At 46.5% G+C, this 23,731-nt stretch overlaps 1 protein-coding gene across 1 annotated transcript in view; it reads left to right on the forward strand.

Annotated features, from left to right (window-relative positions):
- The window catches only part of ATRN (attractin), a 150,020-nt gene extending 128,057 nt beyond the window's left edge, over window positions 1–21,963 (forward strand). The window contains exons 27-29 of the mRNA XM_084204998.1: window positions 1,895–2,002; window positions 16,035–16,149; window positions 17,581–21,963. Of these exons, the coding sequence (XP_084061124.1) occupies window positions 1,895–2,002; window positions 16,035–16,149; window positions 17,581–17,705 (348 nt within the window). The 3' untranslated portion in view covers window positions 17,706–21,963. The remainder of the gene's footprint in view (window positions 1–1,894; window positions 2,003–16,034; window positions 16,150–17,580) is intronic.
- Window positions 21,964–23,731: the final 1,768 nt, after the last annotated feature.

Below are 23,731 nucleotides of genomic sequence, written 5' to 3' on the forward strand. Positions count from 1 at the left end.
CTGTGTGTCCCAGTCTGCCCCTATCTGTCCCTGTCTGTCCCTGGGTGTCCCAAGGTATCCCTGTGTGTCCCTGGTGTCCCTGGCTGTCCCTGGCTGTCCCTGGTGTCCCTGGCTGTTCCTGGTGTTGCAGTCTGTCCCAGTCTGTCCCTGGTGTTGCAGTCTGTCCCAGTCTGTCCCAGTCTGTCCCTGGCTGTCCCTGGTGTCCCTGGCTGTTCCTGGTGTTGCAGTCTGTCCCAGTCTGTCCCAGTCTGTCCTTGTCTGTCCCTGGCTGTCCCCAGTGTTGCAGTCTGTCCCCAGTGTTGCAGTCTGTCCCAGTCTGCCCCTATCTGTCCCTGGCTGTCCCAGGGTATCCCTGTGTGTCCCATTCTGCCCCTATCTGTCCCTGGTGTCCCAGTCTGCCCCTGGCTGCCCCTGGCTGTCCCTGGTGTCCCAGTCTGTCCCTGGCTGTCCCAGTCTGTCCCTGGTGTCCCTGGCTGTTCCTGGTGTTGCAGTCTGTCCCAGTCTGTCCCAGTCTGTCCCCGGTGTCCCAGTCTGTCCCTGGCTGTCCCTGGCTGTCCCTGGCTGTCCCTGTGTGCAGAGGTCAGAGCAAGCCCAGGCTCTGCTCCAGGCCCAGCCATGGCCCCAGAGCCACGGGCAGGGGCTGAGCCCGGGAAGGGGGTGCCACTGGATGGTCCCAAACCATTCTGGGATTGGGTGATTCTGGGAGTCAGTTCCAAACAATGTTGCTGGATAACAGCACCTTCCTTTCCCCCTCTTCTGTGCTGCATGGGGATATTGGGACACGGTGCATTTTGTGGGGTTTTCTATGGTGCTTTTTGAGTGCTGAAACAATCAGTTTGGGCTTGGAGTGTCAGGTTGCCCAGAATTAATGGGAAAATGCAGGTGGCAATGGTGGGAGCTGTGGAGAGCATTTGGTGGTGCCTCAGTCCAGCTTAAAAATAGAGGATAACTGGTATTGCTGTAACAAGTAGTGATGGTAAATGTGTAAATCTATGTGAGAGCACTGGGCAGTTTCTGCATTTAAGGTTAAGAGCTCTGGGTTTTCTCATGCTGCACAAAGTGTTTGCCTCTTCCCTTATTAAATAGAGACACTGAGTCCCATTGGACTTCTTGCCTCATGGAATTCTGGCTTCTGCCTCCCCTGTCAGGCTGTGTTGTCACTATCAGACATTAGTCACTGGTGCCAAAAAGAAGTGTGTCCACAGCTCAGCTGAAACTGAAATGCTGTTTCCAGCCCAGGTGTGTAGAAAGTATCTGGGTTTTGTGTGTTAAAAAGGGGGAAGCTGCATGGAAATGCTTAGAAGTGCTTAAGAGCACAATAAAGAGATGTCTTGTGTCATGAGGGGTTGTGGGGGTTTGCCCAGGAAAAGGTTTTTTATTTTAATAAAACATTTTGCAATAAGGACGTTTGTCATTTTCTGTATTCAGCAAGGAAACAATAAAAAAAGGGGATTATTCAATAGAGACCTGACAGTGTTTTGGTGGTGCTGTTATGAAATATAGCAACTTCATTCTTACAGTAGTTACATACTGCTGCTAGTTTAATTTTAAAATGATTCCCACAAATCCTATGGAGTGGGAATCAGACAGGTGATGACAAACAAAAGCTTAAAAAGTAAATAACTGCTTTATGGAGATTCAGTCAGATCGTTTTCCCTCCCAGACGTGTCAGGCTCACATTGTGCATTCAGCTTTACTTCCAATACCTTGTTAAATTGTAGTAATGTGATTATTTACCATTATCGGTATTCTTAAGGCCATTAAAGCTGCTGGAGGTTATTTTACCATATTCATTGATATCTGTTTCTATTGGGCAAAACCTTTTAGATACATTTGTCTTTCATCTTTGTGTCAGAACAATATGATGATAATATTTTTCTGTTTAATAAATTAGCAACTACTGCGTGAGATGCAACAGATGGCAAGTCGCCCCTTCGCCTCCATCAACGTTGCCTTAGAAACAGATGAGGAGCCACCAGATCTCATTGGGGGAAGCATAAAGGTGAGAGCTGGGCCTTTGGGATGGTCCTCACCACAATTTACCAGGGATGTTTTACACAGCAATCTCAAATCCTCTCATTTTTGTGTATACCTGCAAGAAACTGTAAGTCCAGGCGGTCCAACGGGTGCCATTTTAATTTGCTTTTATCCCTTCAGATATTCACTGATAACTCTTGGGCTGGTTCAGATTGATGTTATACTGATGCTGGGTTTGAAGTGTTGGGTTTGCCTTGTTAGTTTTTATGCTTTGAAGTAGAGAAGAATTTCAGCTTTACACCAGAGAACACTGGGCTGGAAATAGTTGTAGGTGCTGCAAATAGAAACCCTTCCCTGTGATATCCCAAGACAAGTGTGTATCTAATCACGTCTGTGTACTGGATAATGTTAACATATTTCTGATTACAAATATATATTCCAATATATCGCGTGATCAGCAAATAGGAGCATGAAGAAATCATGTTCATACACCAGGCTGGAACATTCTTACACACAACATGTTGAATTTTTAGTAAAAGCATATTTAAGAGGTGATGAATTAATTCAAAGGTCTTTTTGATGTGATGCTTTGACCGGCACATACTTTTATACAAAAAGAAAAAATTAAGAACCTGAAAACACTGATTATTTTTCTTTCTCATCTAAGGCAGCTGGATTGTTTTGTTTTGTTTAGACCGAAGTTTTTTGGAAGCTTTTCTCATTAGGCTTTAAGGTTAAGAAGGGCAGACATGGATTAGATGTTAGGAAAAAATTCTTGGCTGTGAGGGCGAGGCCCTGGCACAGGTGCCCAGAGCAGCTGTGGCTGCCCCTGGATCCCTGGCAGTGCCCAAGGCCAGGCTGGACACTGGGGCTGGGAGCACCTGGGACAGGGGGAGGTGTCCCTGCCATGGCAGGGGTGGCTCTGGGTGGGCTTTGAGGTCCCTTCCCACCCAAACCATTCTGAGATTCTCTGATTAGTCCAGGTACTTAGTTTCTCACACTCTCTTACTGTAACAAGAGAGCTAATTCTTAAAAAAAAAAAAAAACCAACAAAAACCTAACATGTATTTTAATTATTGTAAAGCACATTGTAAATCATGAAAGCAGTCTGATCCCAAAATTTTTATTTGGTGATTAATAATTCTTAAGTCTTGGCCTAAGTACAGGCATTAAAGTTGCCTGTATAGCTTTAGCTCTTCCTTATTTATGTGTAAATATGGTCTGGCATGGCAAGTTTTAATACTTTTCTGTGTGATTGTAGTCCTGCACCACATTCTGCGTGGACATTGTGTAGAAGCAGCTTTTCAATATATTGAATCACAGAATAGTTAAGGTTGGAAAATTGTGTTCCTCCTCTGGGCCGTTTCTGGCCGGATAGTGAGATCCATGCAGGACCAGGGTTCCTCAGGTGAGCAGTCTGGGCCGGGCAGCTCAGCCTTCCGCAGGCTGGGTGTCTGAGCCCTCAGTGCCCTGAGCCTGGCACCTCAGCAAGCTCAGTGATTATCAGCTCTCAGTGATTATCAGCTCTTTTATGATTTCAGCTCTTTGCTCGCTAAGGTGCAGCCTCAGTGGCACCCACAGAGCAGATGGAGAGAGAGGAGAAGGCAGCCTCGGAGATTCCACCATGGTTTATTGGCAGGGAGTTCACGAAGGGTTCCGACGGAAGCTCTTCTGCCAGAATGGGCCAGGGTGGCTGCTTATATAGGGTTGGGGGGATTGGGAACTGACCAATTGTAAGGGTTAGGGAAACTAGCCTGTAGGGTCACAGAGAGATAAGCTAGGCCGGAGGAGCTAAGTGAGGACTCCAGGCTTAGCTATTCTGACTCAGCATTTCCTTATCTCATGCTTACATCCTCCACGGGGCCCTAGCCATCTCCGTGTCTGCTACAGAAAATCTCTCTAAGACCCCTGACTCTAACACTCCCCCAGCCCTGCCAGGCCAGCACTGCCCCATGCCCACACAAGTGCCACAACCACAGGGTGTTCAGATCCCTCCAGGGATGGGGACTCCACCCCTGCCCTGGGCAGCTGTGCCAGGGCTGGGCAGCCCTCTCTGGGAAGGCATTTTCCCTAATTTCCAGTCTAAACCTATCCTGGAGGAGCATTAGGCTGTTTCCTCTCATCCTGTCATGTACCTGGTTTGGAGCATAGTGGAAGTAAAGTAAAATTTGCAAAGGTCCTCAGTAATTCAGGAAATTGAGTATCTGGATCTCTCCTTGGATGCTCTGACTGGTTCTCCTCCCCACTGACTTTCTTTTGACTCCAGATCCTCAGATTTTCTGATTTTTTATAATTTCCCTGCTTCTGTCGTGAGGCTGGTACTGGAAGTCATTACCTTTAACAGCTCACCAAGACTTGGGAATCCCCCCTTGCAAAACTGGATTGTCACTCACCAAACCAGACTGAACCTTTATTTCATTGCTCATCAAAAAGGCCGTGGGATGCATATGGATGTTCATGGGGCTGGAGGCAGATCTGGGAGGATGAAGCCTGGCTGCTGAAGGTTTTGGGTTGCAGTCTGTTTGTCTGGGGCCCTGTGGAGAAATATCCTATTTTAGACCCAGAAATCATTAGGAACTGGTAATTGCCTCTGTGCTGATAACTCAGATACATGTTTCTAATCAATTTTGGGCACAAATGAGGTGGTCTGATTCATGCAATGGCATAAACCCTGTACAGTAATCTGGAGCTGAAGAGATGAATGTGCACCTGAAGTGTTGTGCCAATGGGTAACTCCATAAAATCAGTCAATGTTTTGGGTTGGAGGGGAGCTTAAAGATCTTCCCTTTCCAGCCAGCTGCCATGGGCAGGGACCCCTGCCATCGTCTGCTGGCAGGCTGCAGAACAAGGGTGCCTCTACATGACAAGGAGAGTTACTAGATTTCATGGGGTTTATATAGTTTTTTCTCATCTTGGAGAATTTGGCTAGGGAATAAAAGTAGTCTTAAAAGGCCAGAGTGTTTCACTCTGAAAAGGAGACGAGGCTCGGGAAGGTTGTGGGTTGGAAGCAACTTGGGGAGTGCTGCTTCTGAGATAGTTTGACCTGTTGGTCCCTGCATGGAAATGAATTTAAATAGAAATGAAAAACCAGTCTGAATATATATGGGGTGTTATGGTTAGCACTAGCCAGCAGCTTGGGTTTTTCTCCTCATCCCTTTTGCACCTGCATGGGAAAAAGCTCTTGGCAGGAGGGAGCTGCAGGAGGATGGGCTGGGGCAATACAGAATTGGACAACTGTGCTTCTCTTTGTGGTCTGGCTGTTCTTTAACTCTTAGCCAAGAAAAGAGGGAAAGGTAACTGTGGTGCTGGGTGTTGTATCTGCCCTCCAGTTCCTCTGCCATCCACTATGTCAAAATTGGAGTCTTCCTTTTAATGCAAGAAAGCCAGACTTGCATTATCATGAATTCAGCTATGCTTGTCTTTCCCATGGAAATCAAAGCTGTTGGTTAATGACGAGTTGATTTGAAGGTTACAAAGGAGAAGTGGAAAATGGTATGTCTTGTCTGCAAAAGATTAATTTCCTATTCCATTGTCCGTAGCCAGTTGGCAGCCAGTGTCAAGCTAGTTCCATCCTAAGCTAATGTTTTCCAGCTGGATAGTATTAGAACTGTGTTTTCAATTAGTAGTTTTCCTGGGGTACTTAGGAGTAATAGAAAGTGATTTACCTGCAGGGAAGCAATTCCTATTAGAGGCTGCAGCTAGGCAACATGTAACTAGCTGCTTTGGTTTATTTGCCACTCAACAAATACCCACTGAATCACAAATCTACCACTAAATTTGCTTAGTTATTACAAAATCTGTTGGCTTCTCTCTGCAGCTCTTTGTGTGTTCAGATGTGCTGAATATTGCAATTATTTTTCTAAGCGTGTTTAACTTCCTTGGGTGCCTGGGACTCGTCCAAGTGTCTGAACTGGTATTGCGTAGCTCAGGCTTTTTTAGGTCTTGTTATCGGATTAATCTAAGTCTTGTAATCCTCTGCAGCATGCTTAGAAGCTTTCCCGAAAGAATTTGGGAAGTTTATAATTTTGACATTGATTTCCACCTATCTTGAAGTTGCTAAAGGCAAGAAGTTACCTTGGAAAAAACATGCACAGCCTAGCAAGCAAGTGCTGAGGTTGAGCAAAACACTTACAGGGTCAACAAGAAAATGGTTGCATTGGGAAAGAATGATCCTCAAGTTGGAAAAGAATTATTTTGGAATCTTCTAGAGGAGAGCTGGAGCAGTCTTTGCTGTGCTGTGTCCAGGAAGCCAGTGCTAAGTGTTGATTATCTTTGCATCCATGATCCTTAGTTTCCTAAAGTGAAAGGGAGAAGCATTTGGTGAGCAAAATCCTTACAAAGTTAATTTAGTGTGTTCTGAACCATTGTACCAATGTGCATTTAATTCTGTTGTTTGAGGGCTTCACTGCAAATCCTAAATCAGACAGTGAGCTGATTCCTTAAAAATAGCAGATAAATAGATGGGAAATAGCATCTTATTCTAGTAATTAGTTTGCTTTGTTATGGGAGAAAGTGCTTTTGAGTGGTTTAAAGACTGCCAGAAGATCCCATCTGTTCGTGAAGTGCAGAGCTAAAGTGATGAGCTGATTTGGGAGTGGGTAGGGGGTACCACAGATTAATTAATATATTTTCAGTCTATTTGTATTTTGCATCTGAGCAATACCCTTGTTAAATTCCTTTTATATTGCAATGAAGTGGCAACCAGCAGCAAAGAAGCAGAGGAATGAGTAGTAAGTCCTGTGCCACAAGGTGCAGGGTTTGGGGAAGCTGCAGGGTGAGGAATGATTTGAAATGAAGCATCTGCCAGCTCCAGCACTTCTACAGGGTGAATTCATGTTAATTTTGTCATGTGGCTTGATTTTGGGCTGTTTCATGCAGCTGGAGTTCAGCAAAGAACTAAAGGCCAAGGAACTCATGGTTTTTACAGCTTTTATCCTGTTCTGGTTGTCATTCTTGATGACTCACTTTCCCTTTTACTTCACATGTTGCTGGCCTGCTTTTGGTCCATCAGAGTTGCTGATGCACCAGCTTATGTGACATCTCCCAACCTCCTGACCTTCAGTGAGCTGGGTTAGTGTAAGCATGGCAAGGACAGCTCCAGCGAGCTGAGACTGGGGCTTCTGTGCAACAGGAGGGTTTGGAAGGAGGCCAGGCATGAGGTGGGATGCACAAAAGTTTGATCAAGCAGAAATGACCAAGCTATGTCAAATCACAGAATTGGTAAGGCTGGAAAAGGCCTTTAAATCGCCACGTGCATTCGTGGACACAGCACCACCACCGTGTTCACCATTAAACTGTCTTCAAGTACCACATCCACAAGGTTATTTTGCTTTTCCATGGATAGTGATGCCCATTTCCCTGGGCAGCTTGTGCAATGCTTCACAACTCTTTCCATGAAGAAATTTTCCCTAATATCCAGTCTAAACCTCCTGAGGCACAACTTGAACGACTTTGTTTTTGTCTGATCAAGATGTGTTAGAGGGGGACAGAGCAGCTTAGGGTTTTTCAAGGATGATACAAATAGACTGAAAGTCATTCCTGTCCTCAGAAGGATAATAGTTGCAGCAAGGGGATGAAATTGAGGGATGGGGGAAATAAAGGGAATAATCCTGATCTGCTGTGGCACTTGCTGGAGATGGATCACAGCCAGCCTTTGAGACCAGAAAGGCCAGTGTGGTTCAGCCTTACCTGGCTAAGGTAGGCTCTGGGTTTCTCAACTTCCTTTTGCATTTCTGGGCTTTCTGGCAGTTACTGGTTCTAGGAGCTTTTCTATACGTTAACAGAGGAATTCCAAGGCTGTCTGTGTGTAGCTGTCTCTTTGACTTCAGCAAAACCACTTCCACTCTTTAGGCCCCCTCCTGGAGAGTTGAGGTGACAAAGAAATACACAGGGAGGACACCCCATCTTGTACTTTCTATTTGGTGTTTATTCCTCATATGCTGGCCCACTTTTAGGGCATGGAAAAGTGTGGGATCCCCTTTGAAGGAATGCCAGAGGTAGGAAGGGAGCATTCCCTGGGCAGCCGAGATTTGTTAAGTGGATTAACTAGAACTCCATAGAGGCTGGCTGTGATCCCTCCTACCAAAACAGCAACAAAAATACCTGATAAAACCTTTACTTAATGAATTATTTCCAGTAAACAAGTGCCCAGTATCTTGTTTTGAATTCTATTGCAAAATTAGGGGAAAAAAATTAGGGGAAACTTTCTACTCCCATAATATAATATGGATTATAGATCTTTGGAAGGGAGCTGTCATGAGATCAGCAGGCATATCTGTTAAGCCTGCCTTGTATTTAGGGGACATTTGGCTGATAAGTGATTTTAACTAGTTTTAGGTTTGAAGACTGTAAACATTTCTGCAGGTTGGACCCTGATTTTAGCTGATAAGGAGGAATTTGCTGGAAGGATCATGAAGCTTCCCACAGGAGAAGGATTTTCTAAGTTCATTTTTTCCCTCTAACGAGCATCTCTCTGATTGAAGTACTAATAACACCAGCAGCTTCTCAACAGCATTATCAAGGACTTATTTGCATTCATTTATGCCAAGTAGTTGTTTTGTGTGTTGTGTTTGCAATCTTCATCCAGCTGTCCCATTTCGTTGGGTTTTTTTACTTTGTTTTCCTGTGCAAAAACCAGCTGAATGCTTGAAAAGAACTGTAAAGGTCCTGCCCCTTCACCTGTACAAAATCAAAATAAATCCTCACCACTGCCCATATGTATGCATATATCTCCCAGATTTGCTCCCCATGGCCTCATCCATCCCCCCTGGGAAGTGAAGGAGAAGGACGAGCGTTGGCATCCGTGCGTGGCCAGGCTCAAACTGTGACACGAGATTTGGTCATTTCAGGAGAGCTGCCTTGGAGATCCAAATTCACCCCACCAATCCCTCCCCTTCACCCCGAGCTGGTGGCCCTGGGGATCCAAATTCACCCCACCAATCCCTCCCCTTCACCCCGAGCTGGTGGCTGGGTGCTGCTGGACTCGCAGGAGCCCTGGACAGCCCAGAGCAGTTGGTAAATAAGGGGGAGCAGACTGGGGGCCCCGTGGGGCTGGTGGCCTGTGGGCTGCAGATCCGGGGTGCTCACATCTGTGTTCCCCATTTCAGGCTGTGAACATCCAGCTGAGGGTTTGAATGTGATTTTTGTTAGTTTCTCTCATGCAGCAACCCAGTTCTGGGAGCAAGTCAGTTCATTCCCCAGCCCCTCTAAAATTCCAAGGTAGCTATCAGGGACAAGGTAAATGTAAATTTTTAATCTAAACTCATTTACTGTGAATTATTGCTAGAAGTTCATTCATCTCTATCTTGCAGGACACACATACTACCCTGAGAATATAATTTTTAAAGCTTAATAATCTATTTTAATAGGAAATTGCTTGTAACTTGTTTTGCAAATGTTCACTCAGATTTTAATGGCACAATTTAAAAACCTGCAAATGGAATTTGACCCTTTTTCTACAGAGTGAAATCACCTGAACAAGTGGAATCAAGTAATAAAACTGAACTGTTTAGGTAATGTTCCTTTTCTCATCCACCACCATAAGATTTTTCCTTTATTTTAATTTCCTTCCTGGAAATTGAAAACCATGTAAGACTTATTTGATCAAACCACAGAAACATGTTTTCTTGTTAAGGAAAAAAAATTCTCCATGGTATTTTTTTTAATACATCTTGAAAGGCAACATGCTGGCAATGTATCACAGAACCTAAATAAAACTGATGCTGTGTTTGTGAAATTATACAGAATATTTATTGTTCTGGCCATTAGTTTTATGTGACACATTATTAACTTTTTGAATTTGTCAAGTACAAGCAGCATAAATAGAAATAATGAGATGAAATAAAAATGTTTAGGTTGAGCATCTCACAATTCAACCTACCTGGGGAAAGTATTTGGCTGTGAAATTGACTCCCAAGGGAGCTGGTGGTGTATTCCACATCTGAGTCCCCTAGAAATAGCCCAGACACATTCCTGGGACATGCCCTGTTCATGTGGAAAACCGGCTGGAGAAGCTGGACTAACAAAATCACCTAATCTGTGTCTTACCGCTTTTAATGTCTGTAATGGTTTACACTTTATGCATGCTAAATACACATCAAAACTCAGAAACAACTGGAATTACTGGGCTTTTAGTGCTGGTTGGGGCCAGTAAAATCATCTGTGGAAAGCAGCTGAGAGCAGCTTTCCCTGCCCCTGGGAACACGGGGCTGTGTTACACCTGTAAAGCACCAGGAGCTGCCCACAGTCCCAGGCCAGCAGGGCCTGACTGGCCTTGTGCTGTTCCTTTGACATTTGTACCATTCTGATTCTTGCAGTTCCATCGTGTCCATTGATTGTTGCTTTGCTGTGGGGGAGCATGGAGAGCCCCTTGCAGGGAAGGGTTCAGGTGATTCAGTGCAGGGGAGGGGGGACTCTGTCCCTGTGCCCCTCCCTCAGGTGAGAGCCCACCTGAGAGCTGCCCCAGCCCTGGGCAGATCCCAAAGGAAAGGTGGGAATTGTGTCCCTGTTCCCCTCCCTCAGGTGAGAGCCCACCTGCAGAGCTGCCCCAGCCCTGGGCAGATGCCAAAGGAAAGGTGGGAATTGTGTCCCTGTGCCCTCCCTCAGGTGAGAGCCCACCTGCAGAGCTGCCCCAGCCCTGGGGCCAACAGCAGGAGGACGTGGAGCTGCTGGAGAGAGCCCAGAGGAGGCCCCGGAGCTGCTGCAGGGCTGGAGCCCCTCTGCTCTGGAGCCAGGCTGGGAGAGCTGGGAATGCTCCCCTGGAGAAGGGAAGGCTCCAGGCAGAGCTCAGAGCCCCTGGCAGGGCCTGGAGGGGCTCCAGGAGAGCTGCAGAGGGACTGGGGACAAGGGACAGAGGGACAGGAGCCAGGGAATGGCTGCCACTGCCAAAAGGCAGGGCTGGATGGGATCTTGGGAATTGGGAATTGTTCCCTGGCAGGGTGGGCAGGCCCTGGCACAGGTGCCCAGAGGGGCTGTCTTTCCCATCCCTGAAGTCGTTCAGGGCCAGCCTGGACAGGGTTTGGAGCACCTGGGACAGTGGGAGGTGTCTCTGCCATGGCTTTAAGGAGAGTTTTAAGGTCCTTTCCAACTCAAAGCATTCTATGGTTCTGTGATCAGCTCCATGAATTTGTCTCTCCATTGTGCTGGAGGCACAGCTGTCCATGTTTCTTTGAGGACAAGAGGTGCCCCAGGGCAGGGCCTGCTGCCTCATCCAGCTGCAGCTCTGTCCATGGCCATTGGTCTTTGCCCACCCACTGGAGCACCAGGGCTTTGTTCTCCCCTCTGTACCTGCCCCCACAATGGGACTCTGCTGTTCAGGCACCTTTCAAAGCAGTTCTCTTGTGCTGAGTGTATGAGAGATGCACCTTATTTGAATAGATTTGAAAAATGTCTACTTTATTGTGCCATTAAGCCTTCAGTAAAAAAGAATCACTTCTGTAATTCAACAATGGGTTTATCCAAACCTCTGAATGGAAGTTGCTGGCAGAGGCAGGTTTTAGGCATCTGATAGAGTTTGTAACAAAATTTGGAAATGCACCTATTTTATGTATCTTTTTAAAGTTTACCCTTAAGAGCCATCTCTCACATCTGATCTCTGCTTTCCAAGTTCACTCAAAATCTGCTTGCAGGAGAACAGCTTGGATCTGCAATAAAAGAGCTTATGGAGCTGTGTCAGGAGAGGTTTAGGTGGAGATCAGGAAAGGTTCTTCCCCAGAGGGTGCTGGCACTGCCCAGGCTCCCCAGGGAATGGGCACAGCCCCCAGGCTGCCAGAGCTCCAGGAGCGTTGGGACAGCGCTGCCAGGGATGCCCAGGGTGGGATTTTGGGGGTCTGGGCAGGGCAGGAGCTGGGCTGGGTGATCCCTGTGGGTCTCATTCAACTCAGAGGATTCCATAATTCTGTGATAAGAGCACTCAGAAATTACTTGAGTGCGCAAAGAAAGGAGACCTGAGCTCTTCTGAGGTCTCCCCACCAAAATTCCACTTGATGAAGCCTGCCAGCTCCTCATTAGACCCTTAGTGTCCTGGTGACACCTACCTAGGTCACATCAGGTGACGGGCAGGGCTGGCACTGGGTGAGGTCTCCAGTCCAGGTCACAGTGAAGGTGCTGGTTGAAATGTCACATTCTTCTCCCTGAGTGCAGAACCTGGTCCCTGGCTCCAGCGCTGGTCCTGCCTTGCAGAGGGTGCAGCATGACCTTCACTCCTGACCTCCCTGCTCAAATTCCAAATTCCTCATTCTGTCACTCAACTCACTCCTGACCTCCCTGCTCAAATTCCAAATTCCTCATCCCTCTCTGAGTCATTCCCTCCCTGCTCTGTCTCCTGGCCGTGAGCAGTGCTCAGAGACGAGATGCACAATGAGTCACAGTTCAGAAAACAGGTGCTTGAACTGGGGCTGTCAAAAATAAATGTGCAGGACTTGATTCTTTAGGCGAGTTTTTGTTGTTATTAACTGCAGCTTGTCTCAGAAAAAGCTGGATTTGATGGACAATAGGCCATTTTTCCCCTTTTAGTTTTAAGATAGAGCTTAGCTGCAGCAAAGTGATGTCGTGCTTAATTCCTTCCAAATTAGTTTGCAACTGCCTGACAGATTTTGGGTGCATCATTATCCTTGCTGTGCATGGTTGAGAGAAATAAGGTTCCCCACGCAGGGAAATATTAACACTATTGTACCAACCCTCATCTTTTTTGGGATTGTTCAGCCTGGAAAATAAAAGGTTTTGGGTTGACCTAATTGTAGCCTTTCAGTGCGTGAAGGGCGCACCAGGAAAGATGGAGAGTGATTTTACAAGGGCCTGGAGTGACGGGACCCAGAGAATGGGTCCCACAGAGAGCAGGGCTGGATGGGATCTTGGGAAAGAGAAATTGTTCCCTGGCAGGGTGGGCAGCCCTGGCACAGGGTGCCCAGAGCAGTTGGGGCTGCCCCTGGATCCCTGGCAGTGCCCAAGGCCAGGCTGGACACTGGGGCTGGAGCACCCTGGGGCAGGGGAAGGTGTCCTTGCTCCCTGCAGGGTATGAGATGAACTTTAAGGTCCCTCCCAACCCAAAACATTGCATGATTCTGATTGTTTTCTGGGCAGGTTGACAATGGAAGGAAGGAGGCTCAGGGCTACATCCTATCCCCAGCTATCTGTGCTGTGGAACCAGGAGAGCAGAGAGGAGCAAGATGTGTGACCTTGAGGACCAAAATAAAAATTCCATGGAGAGGGAAGATTGTGCCCACAGGGAATCATAATGAGAGTTTCTGCTGCACACTCAGGGTTCATTAGTTGGAAAGGGCAGAGGAGGAGAGAGGGTCTTGCCTGGGGCTGAGAGATGAGCTGAATTCCTCTCCAAGTCCCTTCAGCTCTGCGACTGAGAGCTATCTAATGAACAGCTTCAGTTTCTTTCCATTTTATGACGTGCAGGAGACTCGGGGTGATTTGGATACCACAACAGAAGCACTGTCAGAGCCTGAAATGCCTCTCAGGTCGTCGAGAACGAGGTGCAGAGAGGGGCTTTTGGAGAGCTGGAGGAGGCAGTGCTTATGTTCAGAGAAGGAATTCAGTGTGTTGCTCTCCCAGATGATCCAAAAGCAGGCTGAGGTGTACAGCAGGGTAAAGCCCAGGGAGAGGGTTAAGGCACAGAAGAATGTGAGGCAGAATAAATTGAAGTGTGAACGATTTGAGGTTAAAAGAAAGTTTCTGGTGGCAGAGTGGTGAGATCCAGACCAGGGGATCTGGAAAGGTCTCCCAGAGGTGATGGCACAGCCTGAAAGTGTAATTACTCTTAAAGCAGAGAATTGTGCTTTTAGCGCCATTGCCTGTGTTAGTGGAGGGCTGGATTTGGTGACTCCTGAGATGGATTTTCCAACCTCCTGTTTCTGCAGGTTGGATGGAGGATGGTGAATGTGCTGCTGCGCATCCTCATGGGTTGGGAGGGACTCTAAAGGTCATCTTTCCATGGTCTGCCAGGGCAGGGACAGAGCCCTGTCCAGCCTGGCCTGGGACACTCCCAGGAATTCAGGGCAGCCACAGCTTCCCTGGGCACCCTGTGCCAGCCCCTGCCCACCCTCCCAGCCAGCAATTCCTTGCCAAGATCCCAGCCCAATCTCCCCTTTCCCAGTGGCAGCCATTCCCTGCCTCCTGTCCCTCTGTCCCTTGTCCCCAGTCCCTCTCCAGCTCTCCTGGAGCCCCTCCAGGCCCTGCCAGGGGCTCTGAGCTCTGCCTGGAGCCTTCCCTTCTCCAGGGGAGCATTCCCAGCTCTCCCAGCCTGGCTCCAGAGCAGAGGGGCTCCAGCCCTGCAGCAGCTCCATGGCCATTAATCCATTGAAAACAAATACATTTAAAAGTATTAAAAAAACCAGTCTCTTATTCAGTTGCTCCTTCACTGTCTTCCCACTCCATCACTTCTCTGTGTGGTCCTTGCTGCCCATTCTGCTCAGTGCTGAGGCTGAGCACAAGAGCTCTCTGTAACCCAAGTGCCATCCTCCAAGCTCTGGAATTCAGCAGAACTGTTTTATTAACAGTAGAATAAGTAGGGTACTTGAGTCTCTCCAAAAGAAAATCAGCTTTGTGTTGGGTTCTTGCTCCCCCCATAAGGCAGAAGTCCATGGGCTCTGTTCCTGCAGTTCCTTCTCTGTGCTCTCTCCATTACCCCTGCAGTAGAGTCTCTGGGACACAGCACCAGGATGTGCTTGTTTCCTTCTGGGAAAAGCCTTACTCTGAGTTGGGTTCCTTTGTTGGGGGTGGGGAGATGAAGAAACCTGCTGTCATAAAGCAGGCAGGCAGCAGCTTCCATCATCCAGCCCGTGCGGCACGTGTTTATCTGCCTGGCACAGACCAACAAACACTGCTGCAATCATTGCAGTAAATGAGAGATAGGGAAAGTTTTAAGTTTCATTTTGCTTGCTGTTGTCTCCTTTTGTCTTTTTTATTGAGCAGCAGTAATTTAACAGCATGTTTGACTCCTGTTTGGGCTTTTTCATGGCTTACATTGCATTGATTTTCTGTTGAATATTTGAGTACTGTGGTGTAGTTTGATGCCTGATGGAAAAAGAACAAATTATTTCATTAACACCAGAGTGGAATTTGTCCATACTAAACAAGAAAAGAGGAAGCATTGAGTGTATTGGGTAAACTAGTGTTCCTCAGCTTTTTTAGCCAGTGTGGAACAAAAGAAGAAACTCTCCTGAATCTGTACCATTGGTGAACACTTGCATCCTAATCTTATTGCAGCCCACAGTTGCACTGATCCTGTGTACTTGTGTGTGGGGCTGGGGCCCAGCTGAGAACATTGGTTTCTGGGCTGGGCTGTTGCATTTTGGCTTTCTAATGACATACTGAAGCTAGCTGTTGATCATTCAGGTAAAATGTTCACAAGAGTGCAGTGAGAGATGGTCACAGACACAGAGGGTCAGCAAGGGATCCAGTCCTCTACTCCTCCAGGGAGAAAGCTGACTGCCTAGTACACATTAGAATCACAGATTGAAAGGGCCCTTAAAGCCCATCTGATTCCCCCTGCCATGGACGAGGACACCTTCCACTAGACTAGGTTGCTTCAAGCCCCATCCAGCCTGGCCTTGAACACTTATTTTTGTTCTTGGGAAAATGTTCTTTACTGTGTTAATGCATAGAGTGCTGTTAAGATGGTACATGGACTTAAATTCTGGAAATAGAATTTGGAGTATTGAATTGCCGTGGTGGTGCGTGCTGGTATCAGTGACAGGCTGCTGATGGGGTCGATGGAACAAAAACCCTCAGTCCTGTCGATTACATAAGCTGCTCCACTGTTATTGAATTTAGGGAGAAATACAAGCCTTGTGTAGTGCTTGACTTTTTAATAGCCTGATTTTTATTAAGTGAATGTGTTTTCTTGTGATGACTCGTGTTTTGATTGTTGCTGACAGTGGTTTTAGCTTTGCTGGCTGTGTGCTGGAAATCTGCCCAGCACAGCAGTGTGGTTCATGGTGGCTCATGCCCTGGGGCTTGTAGGAGCTGGAGGAGTGATGCTGGGGGAGGAGGGAGGGTGTAACACGCAGTTTAACATTTGTTTTCTCCCACTGCTCTCCCTGCTGCAGACTGTACCAAAGCCCATCGCGCTGGAGCCCTGCTTTGGGAACAAAGCCGCCGTTCTCTCCGTCTTCGTCAGGCTGCCTCGAGGGCTTGGGGGCATTCCACCACCAGGACAGTCAGGTGAGCAGTACTGTTGTCTCTGATGACTTGGAATTAGCTCAGGACTCCTTTCCCAGCCTTACAGGTTCACCTTTCCTGATCCCACAGAAGCTGCTGTAGCCACAGTTCAGCTTGGGATGTGCTCGAGGTATTTTAGGCTCCCTGGTCTGGACCCTGCTGGCTTCCAGCATTAGTTTTCAGTTAATTGCTAAGGTCAATTGATGTACGAACATTTGATATTGGACTATGCTTTTATTAACAGCTGGGTGGGGGAAAGAGGGGTCTGGTACAGGCATATTTGCAGTTACATGTGAAGGTAACTTGTCACTTGGCCCATCCAGCTTCGTTCCTAGCTCCATTTGCAGGGGAACATCAAGTCACAGAATCATGGAAAGATTTGAGTTTGAAGGGACCTTAAAGATCATCCAGTTCCACCCCCTGCCATGGGCAGGGACACCTTCCACTATCCCAGGTTGCTGCAAACCACAGAGCAGCTACAGGGCAACTTGTGCCTGGGCCCCCTCCCCACCTCACAGGGAAATATCCCATCTAGCCCTGCCCACTGTCAGTCTGAAACCATTCCCCCTTGTCCTGTCACTACAAGTCCTTTCAGAGCATCTCTGCCCTCCTCTTAGGAGCTCTGGACAAAGAGCTTTTCCCCATCCAGCCTTGTTCTCAACCCCTTCACACCTAAACCTGGTGTCAGGGCCCTTGGACATCATCTCCTGGGCAGTGTGGGATTTAACTGGGGTTCCCCAGTGCCCAGTGAGCTTGGTGAAGCAAAGGCTTTAGAAAGACAGTTAGCAGGGTTTGAATTGGATGGTTTGGTGTTGGGCTGGATTGAGCCAAGTCCCAGATGTGGTTTGTCTGTGAACAGAGCAGGGAGGCCCTAGCACAGGGTGCCCAGAGCAGCTGTGGCTGCCCCATCTCTAGAATTTTCCAGGCAAAGTTGGACAGGGCTCGGAGCACCCTGGGATAGTGGAAGGTGTCCCTGCCCGTGGCAGGGGGTGGAACTGGATGGGCTTTAGGGTATCTTTGAACCCAAACCATTCCACGACTCCCTGATCTGCCATGAGGAGGTTGCAGAGGTGATGTATCCAGAGGAAGGGCAGTGAAAGCTCCATCCACATTTGCTTTCAGGTTTATTGTAGTCCATCTACTGATGCAGAGGAAGGCACCTTAAATATTAAGGGTTCAGGCTTCCACATTTAGAGTTTTACATCCACTAATACCCACCCTTATTGCATCTTTTCCTCCTGCTGTTGCTTCTAATTACACATGCAGTATTTCAGCTCCTTTCAGAATACTGGCTGGAGCTTAACTGTTGGACCACAACACTTTTCTAGTTCATTAAAAAAATTCTACACATTTTATGGCCTGGAGGGGTTTTCTCATCTCTTTCTGAAGGCTTCCTGCTGTGGCTGTTGTGGTGAGGGTTTGTTCTGTTGCCAGGTCTCGCCGTGGCCAGCGCTCTGGTGGACATTTCACAGCAGATGCCAATTGCCTACAAAGAGAAGTCGGGCGCCATCCGAAATCGGAAGCAGCAGCCCCCTGCACAGCCAGGAACCTGTATTTGATGCATGGACATCAGAAACTGTCTAGGGTTTTAAACAAAATGGAAAAGTAATACCAAGGAGGAGGAAGATTTCCAAGTTGTGTCCCAAGAGACTAGAAGCACCCGGAAAAAACCACAACTTCCTTCAACCCAGTTTTTTTCTCTCATCTACGTGCTAGTTGGCTTTATTTGACAACTGCTCCACTTAAGTTTTACTGACACATGGCTTCAGATTGCTCCTTTGTTTTCTTCAAGCAGAATGATTTCATTGCAGGTGCGGTGAGGTCCGAGCCACCACTCCTGGTCAGTGTAAATACAACAGTAGTCCAATGAATGACACTCAGGTTTCTACATGGAAAGTGCTTTGTAGTTCATGTATTTATCAAACTGTACAAAAAGAAAAAGATCCAGTGTTTACAGGTGTCAGCTCTCAACACATAAACACTACTATTAATCTTCAAAGCATCTTCATTCTTTGTTTTCATTTAATATGTAATTGTTCCCTCATTATTTCAGTGGAACTCTCTTCCAGGCACAGCCTTTTTGTAGTCATCATGGTCCAGGAATGCAAAAGCTGGGATGGTTTAAAGGTTGATGTTGCTCAGATCACATGAAATAACTGGAGAGTTGGATGTTGCTTTGGAAAGACTCAGTGTTTTCATAGTCTTAACTGCTTGGAGTACACCACACACAAGTGCCTAGGCGTGAACAGATCTAGGGAGTGAGGAGACTGCTACACACGCTGCTTTTTAACACAATTGAATTCCTTTAAAGGTATGTATACTCACATCTAGAGTCACCCAAGGCACTCTGTGTCCTCTGTCCCATGCAGAGGAAAATTGCATTTTCCTGACCAACCAAGTGCTCACCCAGGTGCAAATACCTGGGAGGCACGTAGAATTTCAGTATCCCGTAAGAAAACTCCCGGTTTCACCAGCATTTTCATAGAAGGAGTCTGTGTTCCAGGTCAGACACATCACATTTTTCTGATTTTGGCCTCTTTCCTCCCCCTTCCCTCCCTCCATCCTCTGGATGAGAGCTGAGCTTGGAGGCATTGCTCCTCAGTGGTTATGGTTTACTCCATCTTCTTGCAGGGTGTAAAAAGCAGCACTTCGGGTGCCAGATCATTCCAGGATGAAATAAACAAAGAACTTTAAATAAAAATCAAGCAGAGCAGCTTTGTTTTGCCACAGGTTTGAGTTCTACGCTATCAGATCCTGGTACTTCCTGTTGGGCTTGAGCTCTGTTAGAGGTTGAAGAAGTCACTGGTCAGTGAAAGGATGAGACTTGCAAACAGCAAAGAGAAGGTTTGGCGTTTGGGGGATGCATCAAACCATCTGAACTGCTCTGACAAGCTGGGATTGTGATTTGAGGCTCCAGGTTGGGCTGAGCCCATCTGTGTGTGGTGGTGTCCAGTGTCCCTGGAATGTGGCACAGGGCCAGGGCCACACGGCATGGGGGGCTGCAGTGGTGGGAAGGGGTTGGTGAAGGTGCCAAATGAGGGCTGTGATTATGGCTCCATCAGTCATCGTGGGTTCACCCAGGTCACTGAGCTGCTGGGTTCTCTTGAGGACATCTGATATTTAATAATGGAGAAGTAACACATGGAGGGAAGTGCTCTTGGGTCTGGCCAGGCAGCACCTTTCCAAACTGAAACCCAAATAACTGCTCCTTTTTGGGGCGTGCTCTGGTGATCATCACATATCAGCCATTCAATTCTGGGGTGTTTTTTTCCTAACCATGTATTTTGAAGAAGCTCTTTGGAGCCTGGCAGCATTGCAATAAAGAGGTGAATTGCTGTGTGTGTCCAGGCAGTGGTGATGGGAACAGCCTGATGGCTTAAGGACTGTGGTGGATGATAATTCTGATTTAATGTGTCATTTAACAAGTGCAATGGGACTGCAAAAATATATTGGGACTGCAAAAAAATATTGGGAGAAAATGCATTATATATCTATAAATATATATAAATGCATCTGTTTCTAAACTAGAAGTTTCAGTGCTCTGTGGGAAGAAGGAATTATGACCAGAAAAGGGTTGAGATTTGTCTTAGAATGAAGGGATTTAGGCAATTTAAGTTTTACCTGATGCACGGATTACCTCAGACAGATTCATCTCCTGATAATATTTTCTGACTTGCTCAGTGATAGGGTTAATCTGAACTGGAGAAATAAGACTGAACTAAAATCCCTCCCCTGTTACAGCCTGTTTTTAGCCATGATGCACATCCTGATGTTTGCAGATTTCTTCTTGCTGTTTTTGGGAGGAGAGCTGCCAGCCCAGATGGTGAAAGCCCCTGTGCTTGAGTTTCCCTCTTCAGGACAGCTCTTGGGCAGGTGCTTAAAGTTATTGGGCTTTCCTGATCACAAGCAGCTTTCAGAACCATAGGCCTGGAGGGGTGATAGATTTTTACATTAATAAAAAGACATAAATACAGAGTTTGGGACATTTTCTCACTCCTGGAGAGCTGGGCTGTCTGGTCTGCAAAGCCTACAGCGTGCCAGGAGTGTGGCCAAAATGAGGTGTCAGATACTGAAAAAATGAGCAAAAATGATCAAAGTCAAGGTTTATCAGAACCAAGAAATGTAACTAGAGCAACAAGAGTTACTTATATAACTAAAAGGAACTGGCTCCTTTAGGATGTAGCTCTACCCTGCATCTGATCTCCATCCTGATGAGGGAGAAGAGAATTCTCATACATAGCTCTGCTGCAGTTTCATCCCAGCTTAGAGGTAAACAGGGAAAAACATGGGAAAGGATAGGGGAAAGAGGAATTGCTGGCAGTTTATCACCAGGCCAGTATCAAAAGTGAAGGATTTTTGGGTTTATTTCATTTGGAGGTGAGGTGGGGAAGAAAGAACAACCTTATTTCATGGGAGAATCTGTAAATAAATGACAAATGGCACACAGATTTTGCACTTGTACATAAACTCTACAGTAATGTGCAGAACATGGAGAGATTTAAAGTGTATATAAACCAGAAAAAATATTGAATGTATTTTTGATGATTTTAAATTATGTATGAGTTTTGTCTTAATAACTCCTTCATCTGATCAGTAGTAGATAACTTTCCAGAGCTTTAAACACCAGATTATATTGTGGTATCTTGCAAAGCAGGGAGGCATAACTTGACTTTTGTGTGTTCAAATGTGTTTCACTTAAATGTAGAAACCAAGCTAAATAATGGCTTTTCCATTTGAAAGGGGGAAAAGCAACATTTGGATGCAAGTAATAAAGCTCCTTAAAGTGGTCACTACGTGGAGGATTAAATCAGTAGTTTAAGGCCTTTGTAACTAAAATTGTGGCAGTGTTTCCATTCAAAATCACTATTTTCAGGTGTTTATAACTGGCTGAAATTCAGCATTCGACATCTTGACCCTCAGAAGATTTTAATTCTCTGAAAGGAGCCTTTAAAAAAATTGTTAATGAAATTTCAGAACTGTTGGGGCCCTTTTATTCGAGAAAACAATGGTGCCAGTGGATCTCCAAATAACACCTTTTTTTTTTTTTTTAATTCACCATTTTCCATGGTTTTTAACCCAGAATTTTCTCTGGGCTGATGTAGCATGATCTTGCCACGCTCTGGCTCAATATTTTGGATACAAGAATATTTATGACACACAACTTTTCAGTTGTTACTATCACTTTCCGTGGGTTAAAACACATTGTAGTGAAATTACCAAAATAAAGCTATTTATGATGGGAAATGCCTGTGATTACCATCGAGCCATGGCGTACAATGTCCCAAATTCGGTGGTGTGGTACATGGACGTGGCAGCCCCACCCTCCTGAGGGGGCTCTGTTTCCTGGAGGGTGCCCAGGAGCTCCAGTTCTGTGCAGGGGCCGTGCCCGAGGTGCCCAGCCCTGGGTTTGGGGGTGGCTGTACCCCGCTTGCTTGGCCCTACGTGGGCTGGAAGGAGGGTTTGAGGCTGAAACCAAACCTGGGGCCTTTTCAGTAACCTTGGGCTGAAATCAAACCTGGGCCCTTTTCCATAACCTTGGCTCCAGTGCCATGGGCTGGGCTGCCCCCGTCCTTTGCTGCTCCGGGTGTTCCAGCTGCTTTTCCTTCTCCAGGAGACCCTGAGCTGGGACAGGCACCAGCGGCATCCCAGAGCCCTCAGCCCCTTCCCACGGGACACGGGATTTAATTTATTGAGCTGTGCTGTGAGAAAGCGGCCGGCAGGCTCTGCCTGCCCAGGGCAGCCCCGAGCTCCTCGGCCCCTCCCGGGCTTCTCCATCTGGGAACACCCCGGGGAGGAGGAGGAGGAGGAGGAGGAGGAGGAGGAGGAGGAGGAGGATGGGGGGGGCTGCCCTGGCAGAGCCCCCTGGAGCTGCGGGACAGGGGGACAGGGCTTGGTGGGCTGTGCTGGGAAGGGAGGGAAGGGATGGCTTGGGGTGTGCTCCTCATTTTTGGGTGTGTTCTTTGCAACTTTAGACAAATTCCTGCTTTTTCTGTTGGTAGCTGCTGAAACGAGCTGAGTTTCCATGCCAGGACTACTACAATATGTGTATCTGCTGATTTTTTCTGCATCAGGGCAGGTTTTGTTCAGTCTGTTTCTTTGTTCATACAGACTATTTGTGTGTGTCTTCCAGGTACTAGAATTCTTTAGACATTTCCTCTCAGTTTATTATTGATTCCACAAACCTCACCAGTAGAAAAAAAAGAAAAAAAAAATAACAATTGTCGCAGAGTGTATCACATGTCAATCCATTAAAAAAAAAAAAAAGAACAGAAAAAAAAAGAGTTTTCTATTACTCTGAAATTTGTGCACAATAAATGTTCTTTAAACTAAGATCCCTGAATTAATTGTATTCTGGATTTTTTTTTCCCTCTTTGTTCTGTAATTATTTATGATTCTTATCTGTGTTCAGACTTGAGCTTAGTTTGTTAATATGTATAATTTAGCATTTATTGCATTCATATGTAAATAGGAGCAAGTATTGTAAACTATTTCATTGCTGGGGTTGTGGGTGTTATACATACACACATTTAGGATTGCAGTTTTTTGGTATAATTTTTTGTATTGTAAAATAACAGCTAATTTAAAGCCGGAACGAGAAAATCTTGGGAGGTCTGTGCATTTTAAATACAAATGTGAAGTACATGTATATAAATAAAAGTAAATAATGCAAATCTTTCCTCTGAAATAAAAAGTAGATGATCTGGTTAAAATTTTCCTCTTATTTATTTTCTTAAAATGGGGGAGAGGGGAAAAAATTCGAAGTGTTTTGAAGGCTTCTGGCTGAGATGAGAGTGAGTTTTATCAATGGGCTCCTGGCAGGTGCTGGACTGGGAGGAGGAAGGAGGGACATGTCCTCTGGATGGGGGATGGATGGATGGATGTAATTCAAAGAGTTAAATCTGTAGATTTTTAAGACAGAGACAGTCATTAAATAGTTTCCATTTCTACCCTCAGGTTCATTTTCCCCCAGGTGCCCCTCGGGAGGAAGAACCTTTCCTGACCTCCAGCCTGACCCTCCCTGTCCCTGTCCCTGTCACAGAGAGCAGAAATCAGAGCTGCTCTTCCACTGCCCCTCCTGACATAACCCCAACAGAGCAGTAAAATCTCAGCCCCTTCCCTTTCATAGTCTCACTAATAATTTTTTTCCAGTAAATTTCTTTGTTTAAATCCAAAGAGGAAAAGCTGTCCCCCATGGAAACTGTATCACCAGTTTTGCTGATGATTTATCATCAGCACCAGCTGGTGTTCCAGACCGCACAACAGCTGGGGAGGGAGGCAGAGGTGGCCGCTCCTCCCCTGCCCCCTGTGCAGCAGGAGGATATCTCCCACCACAGGGACTCACCTGCTCTTGTTAGCTGGTGCAAGGCTTCTGCCCTTCACAGAAGCTTGCAATTGGGTGAAATAACCCACTAAAGACCACCTGTCTCATGGTTATTCTGGCACTGGGGAAGTGACACTGCTAGCTGGCAATAAACATCGTGCTGTGGAAGCAAGACCATGGAAAGATCAGGTGGAATTTTTGACTGACAGACATTCCACTTTACAAACTATAAAAGCTACACCAAACTTTCACAAAGCAAAGGTC

This window comes from Fringilla coelebs (assembly GCF_963513975.1).
Source record: "Fringilla coelebs genome assembly, chromosome: 4".
In the NCBI taxonomy this organism is placed as follows: Eukaryota; Metazoa; Chordata; class Aves; order Passeriformes; family Fringillidae; genus Fringilla; species Fringilla coelebs.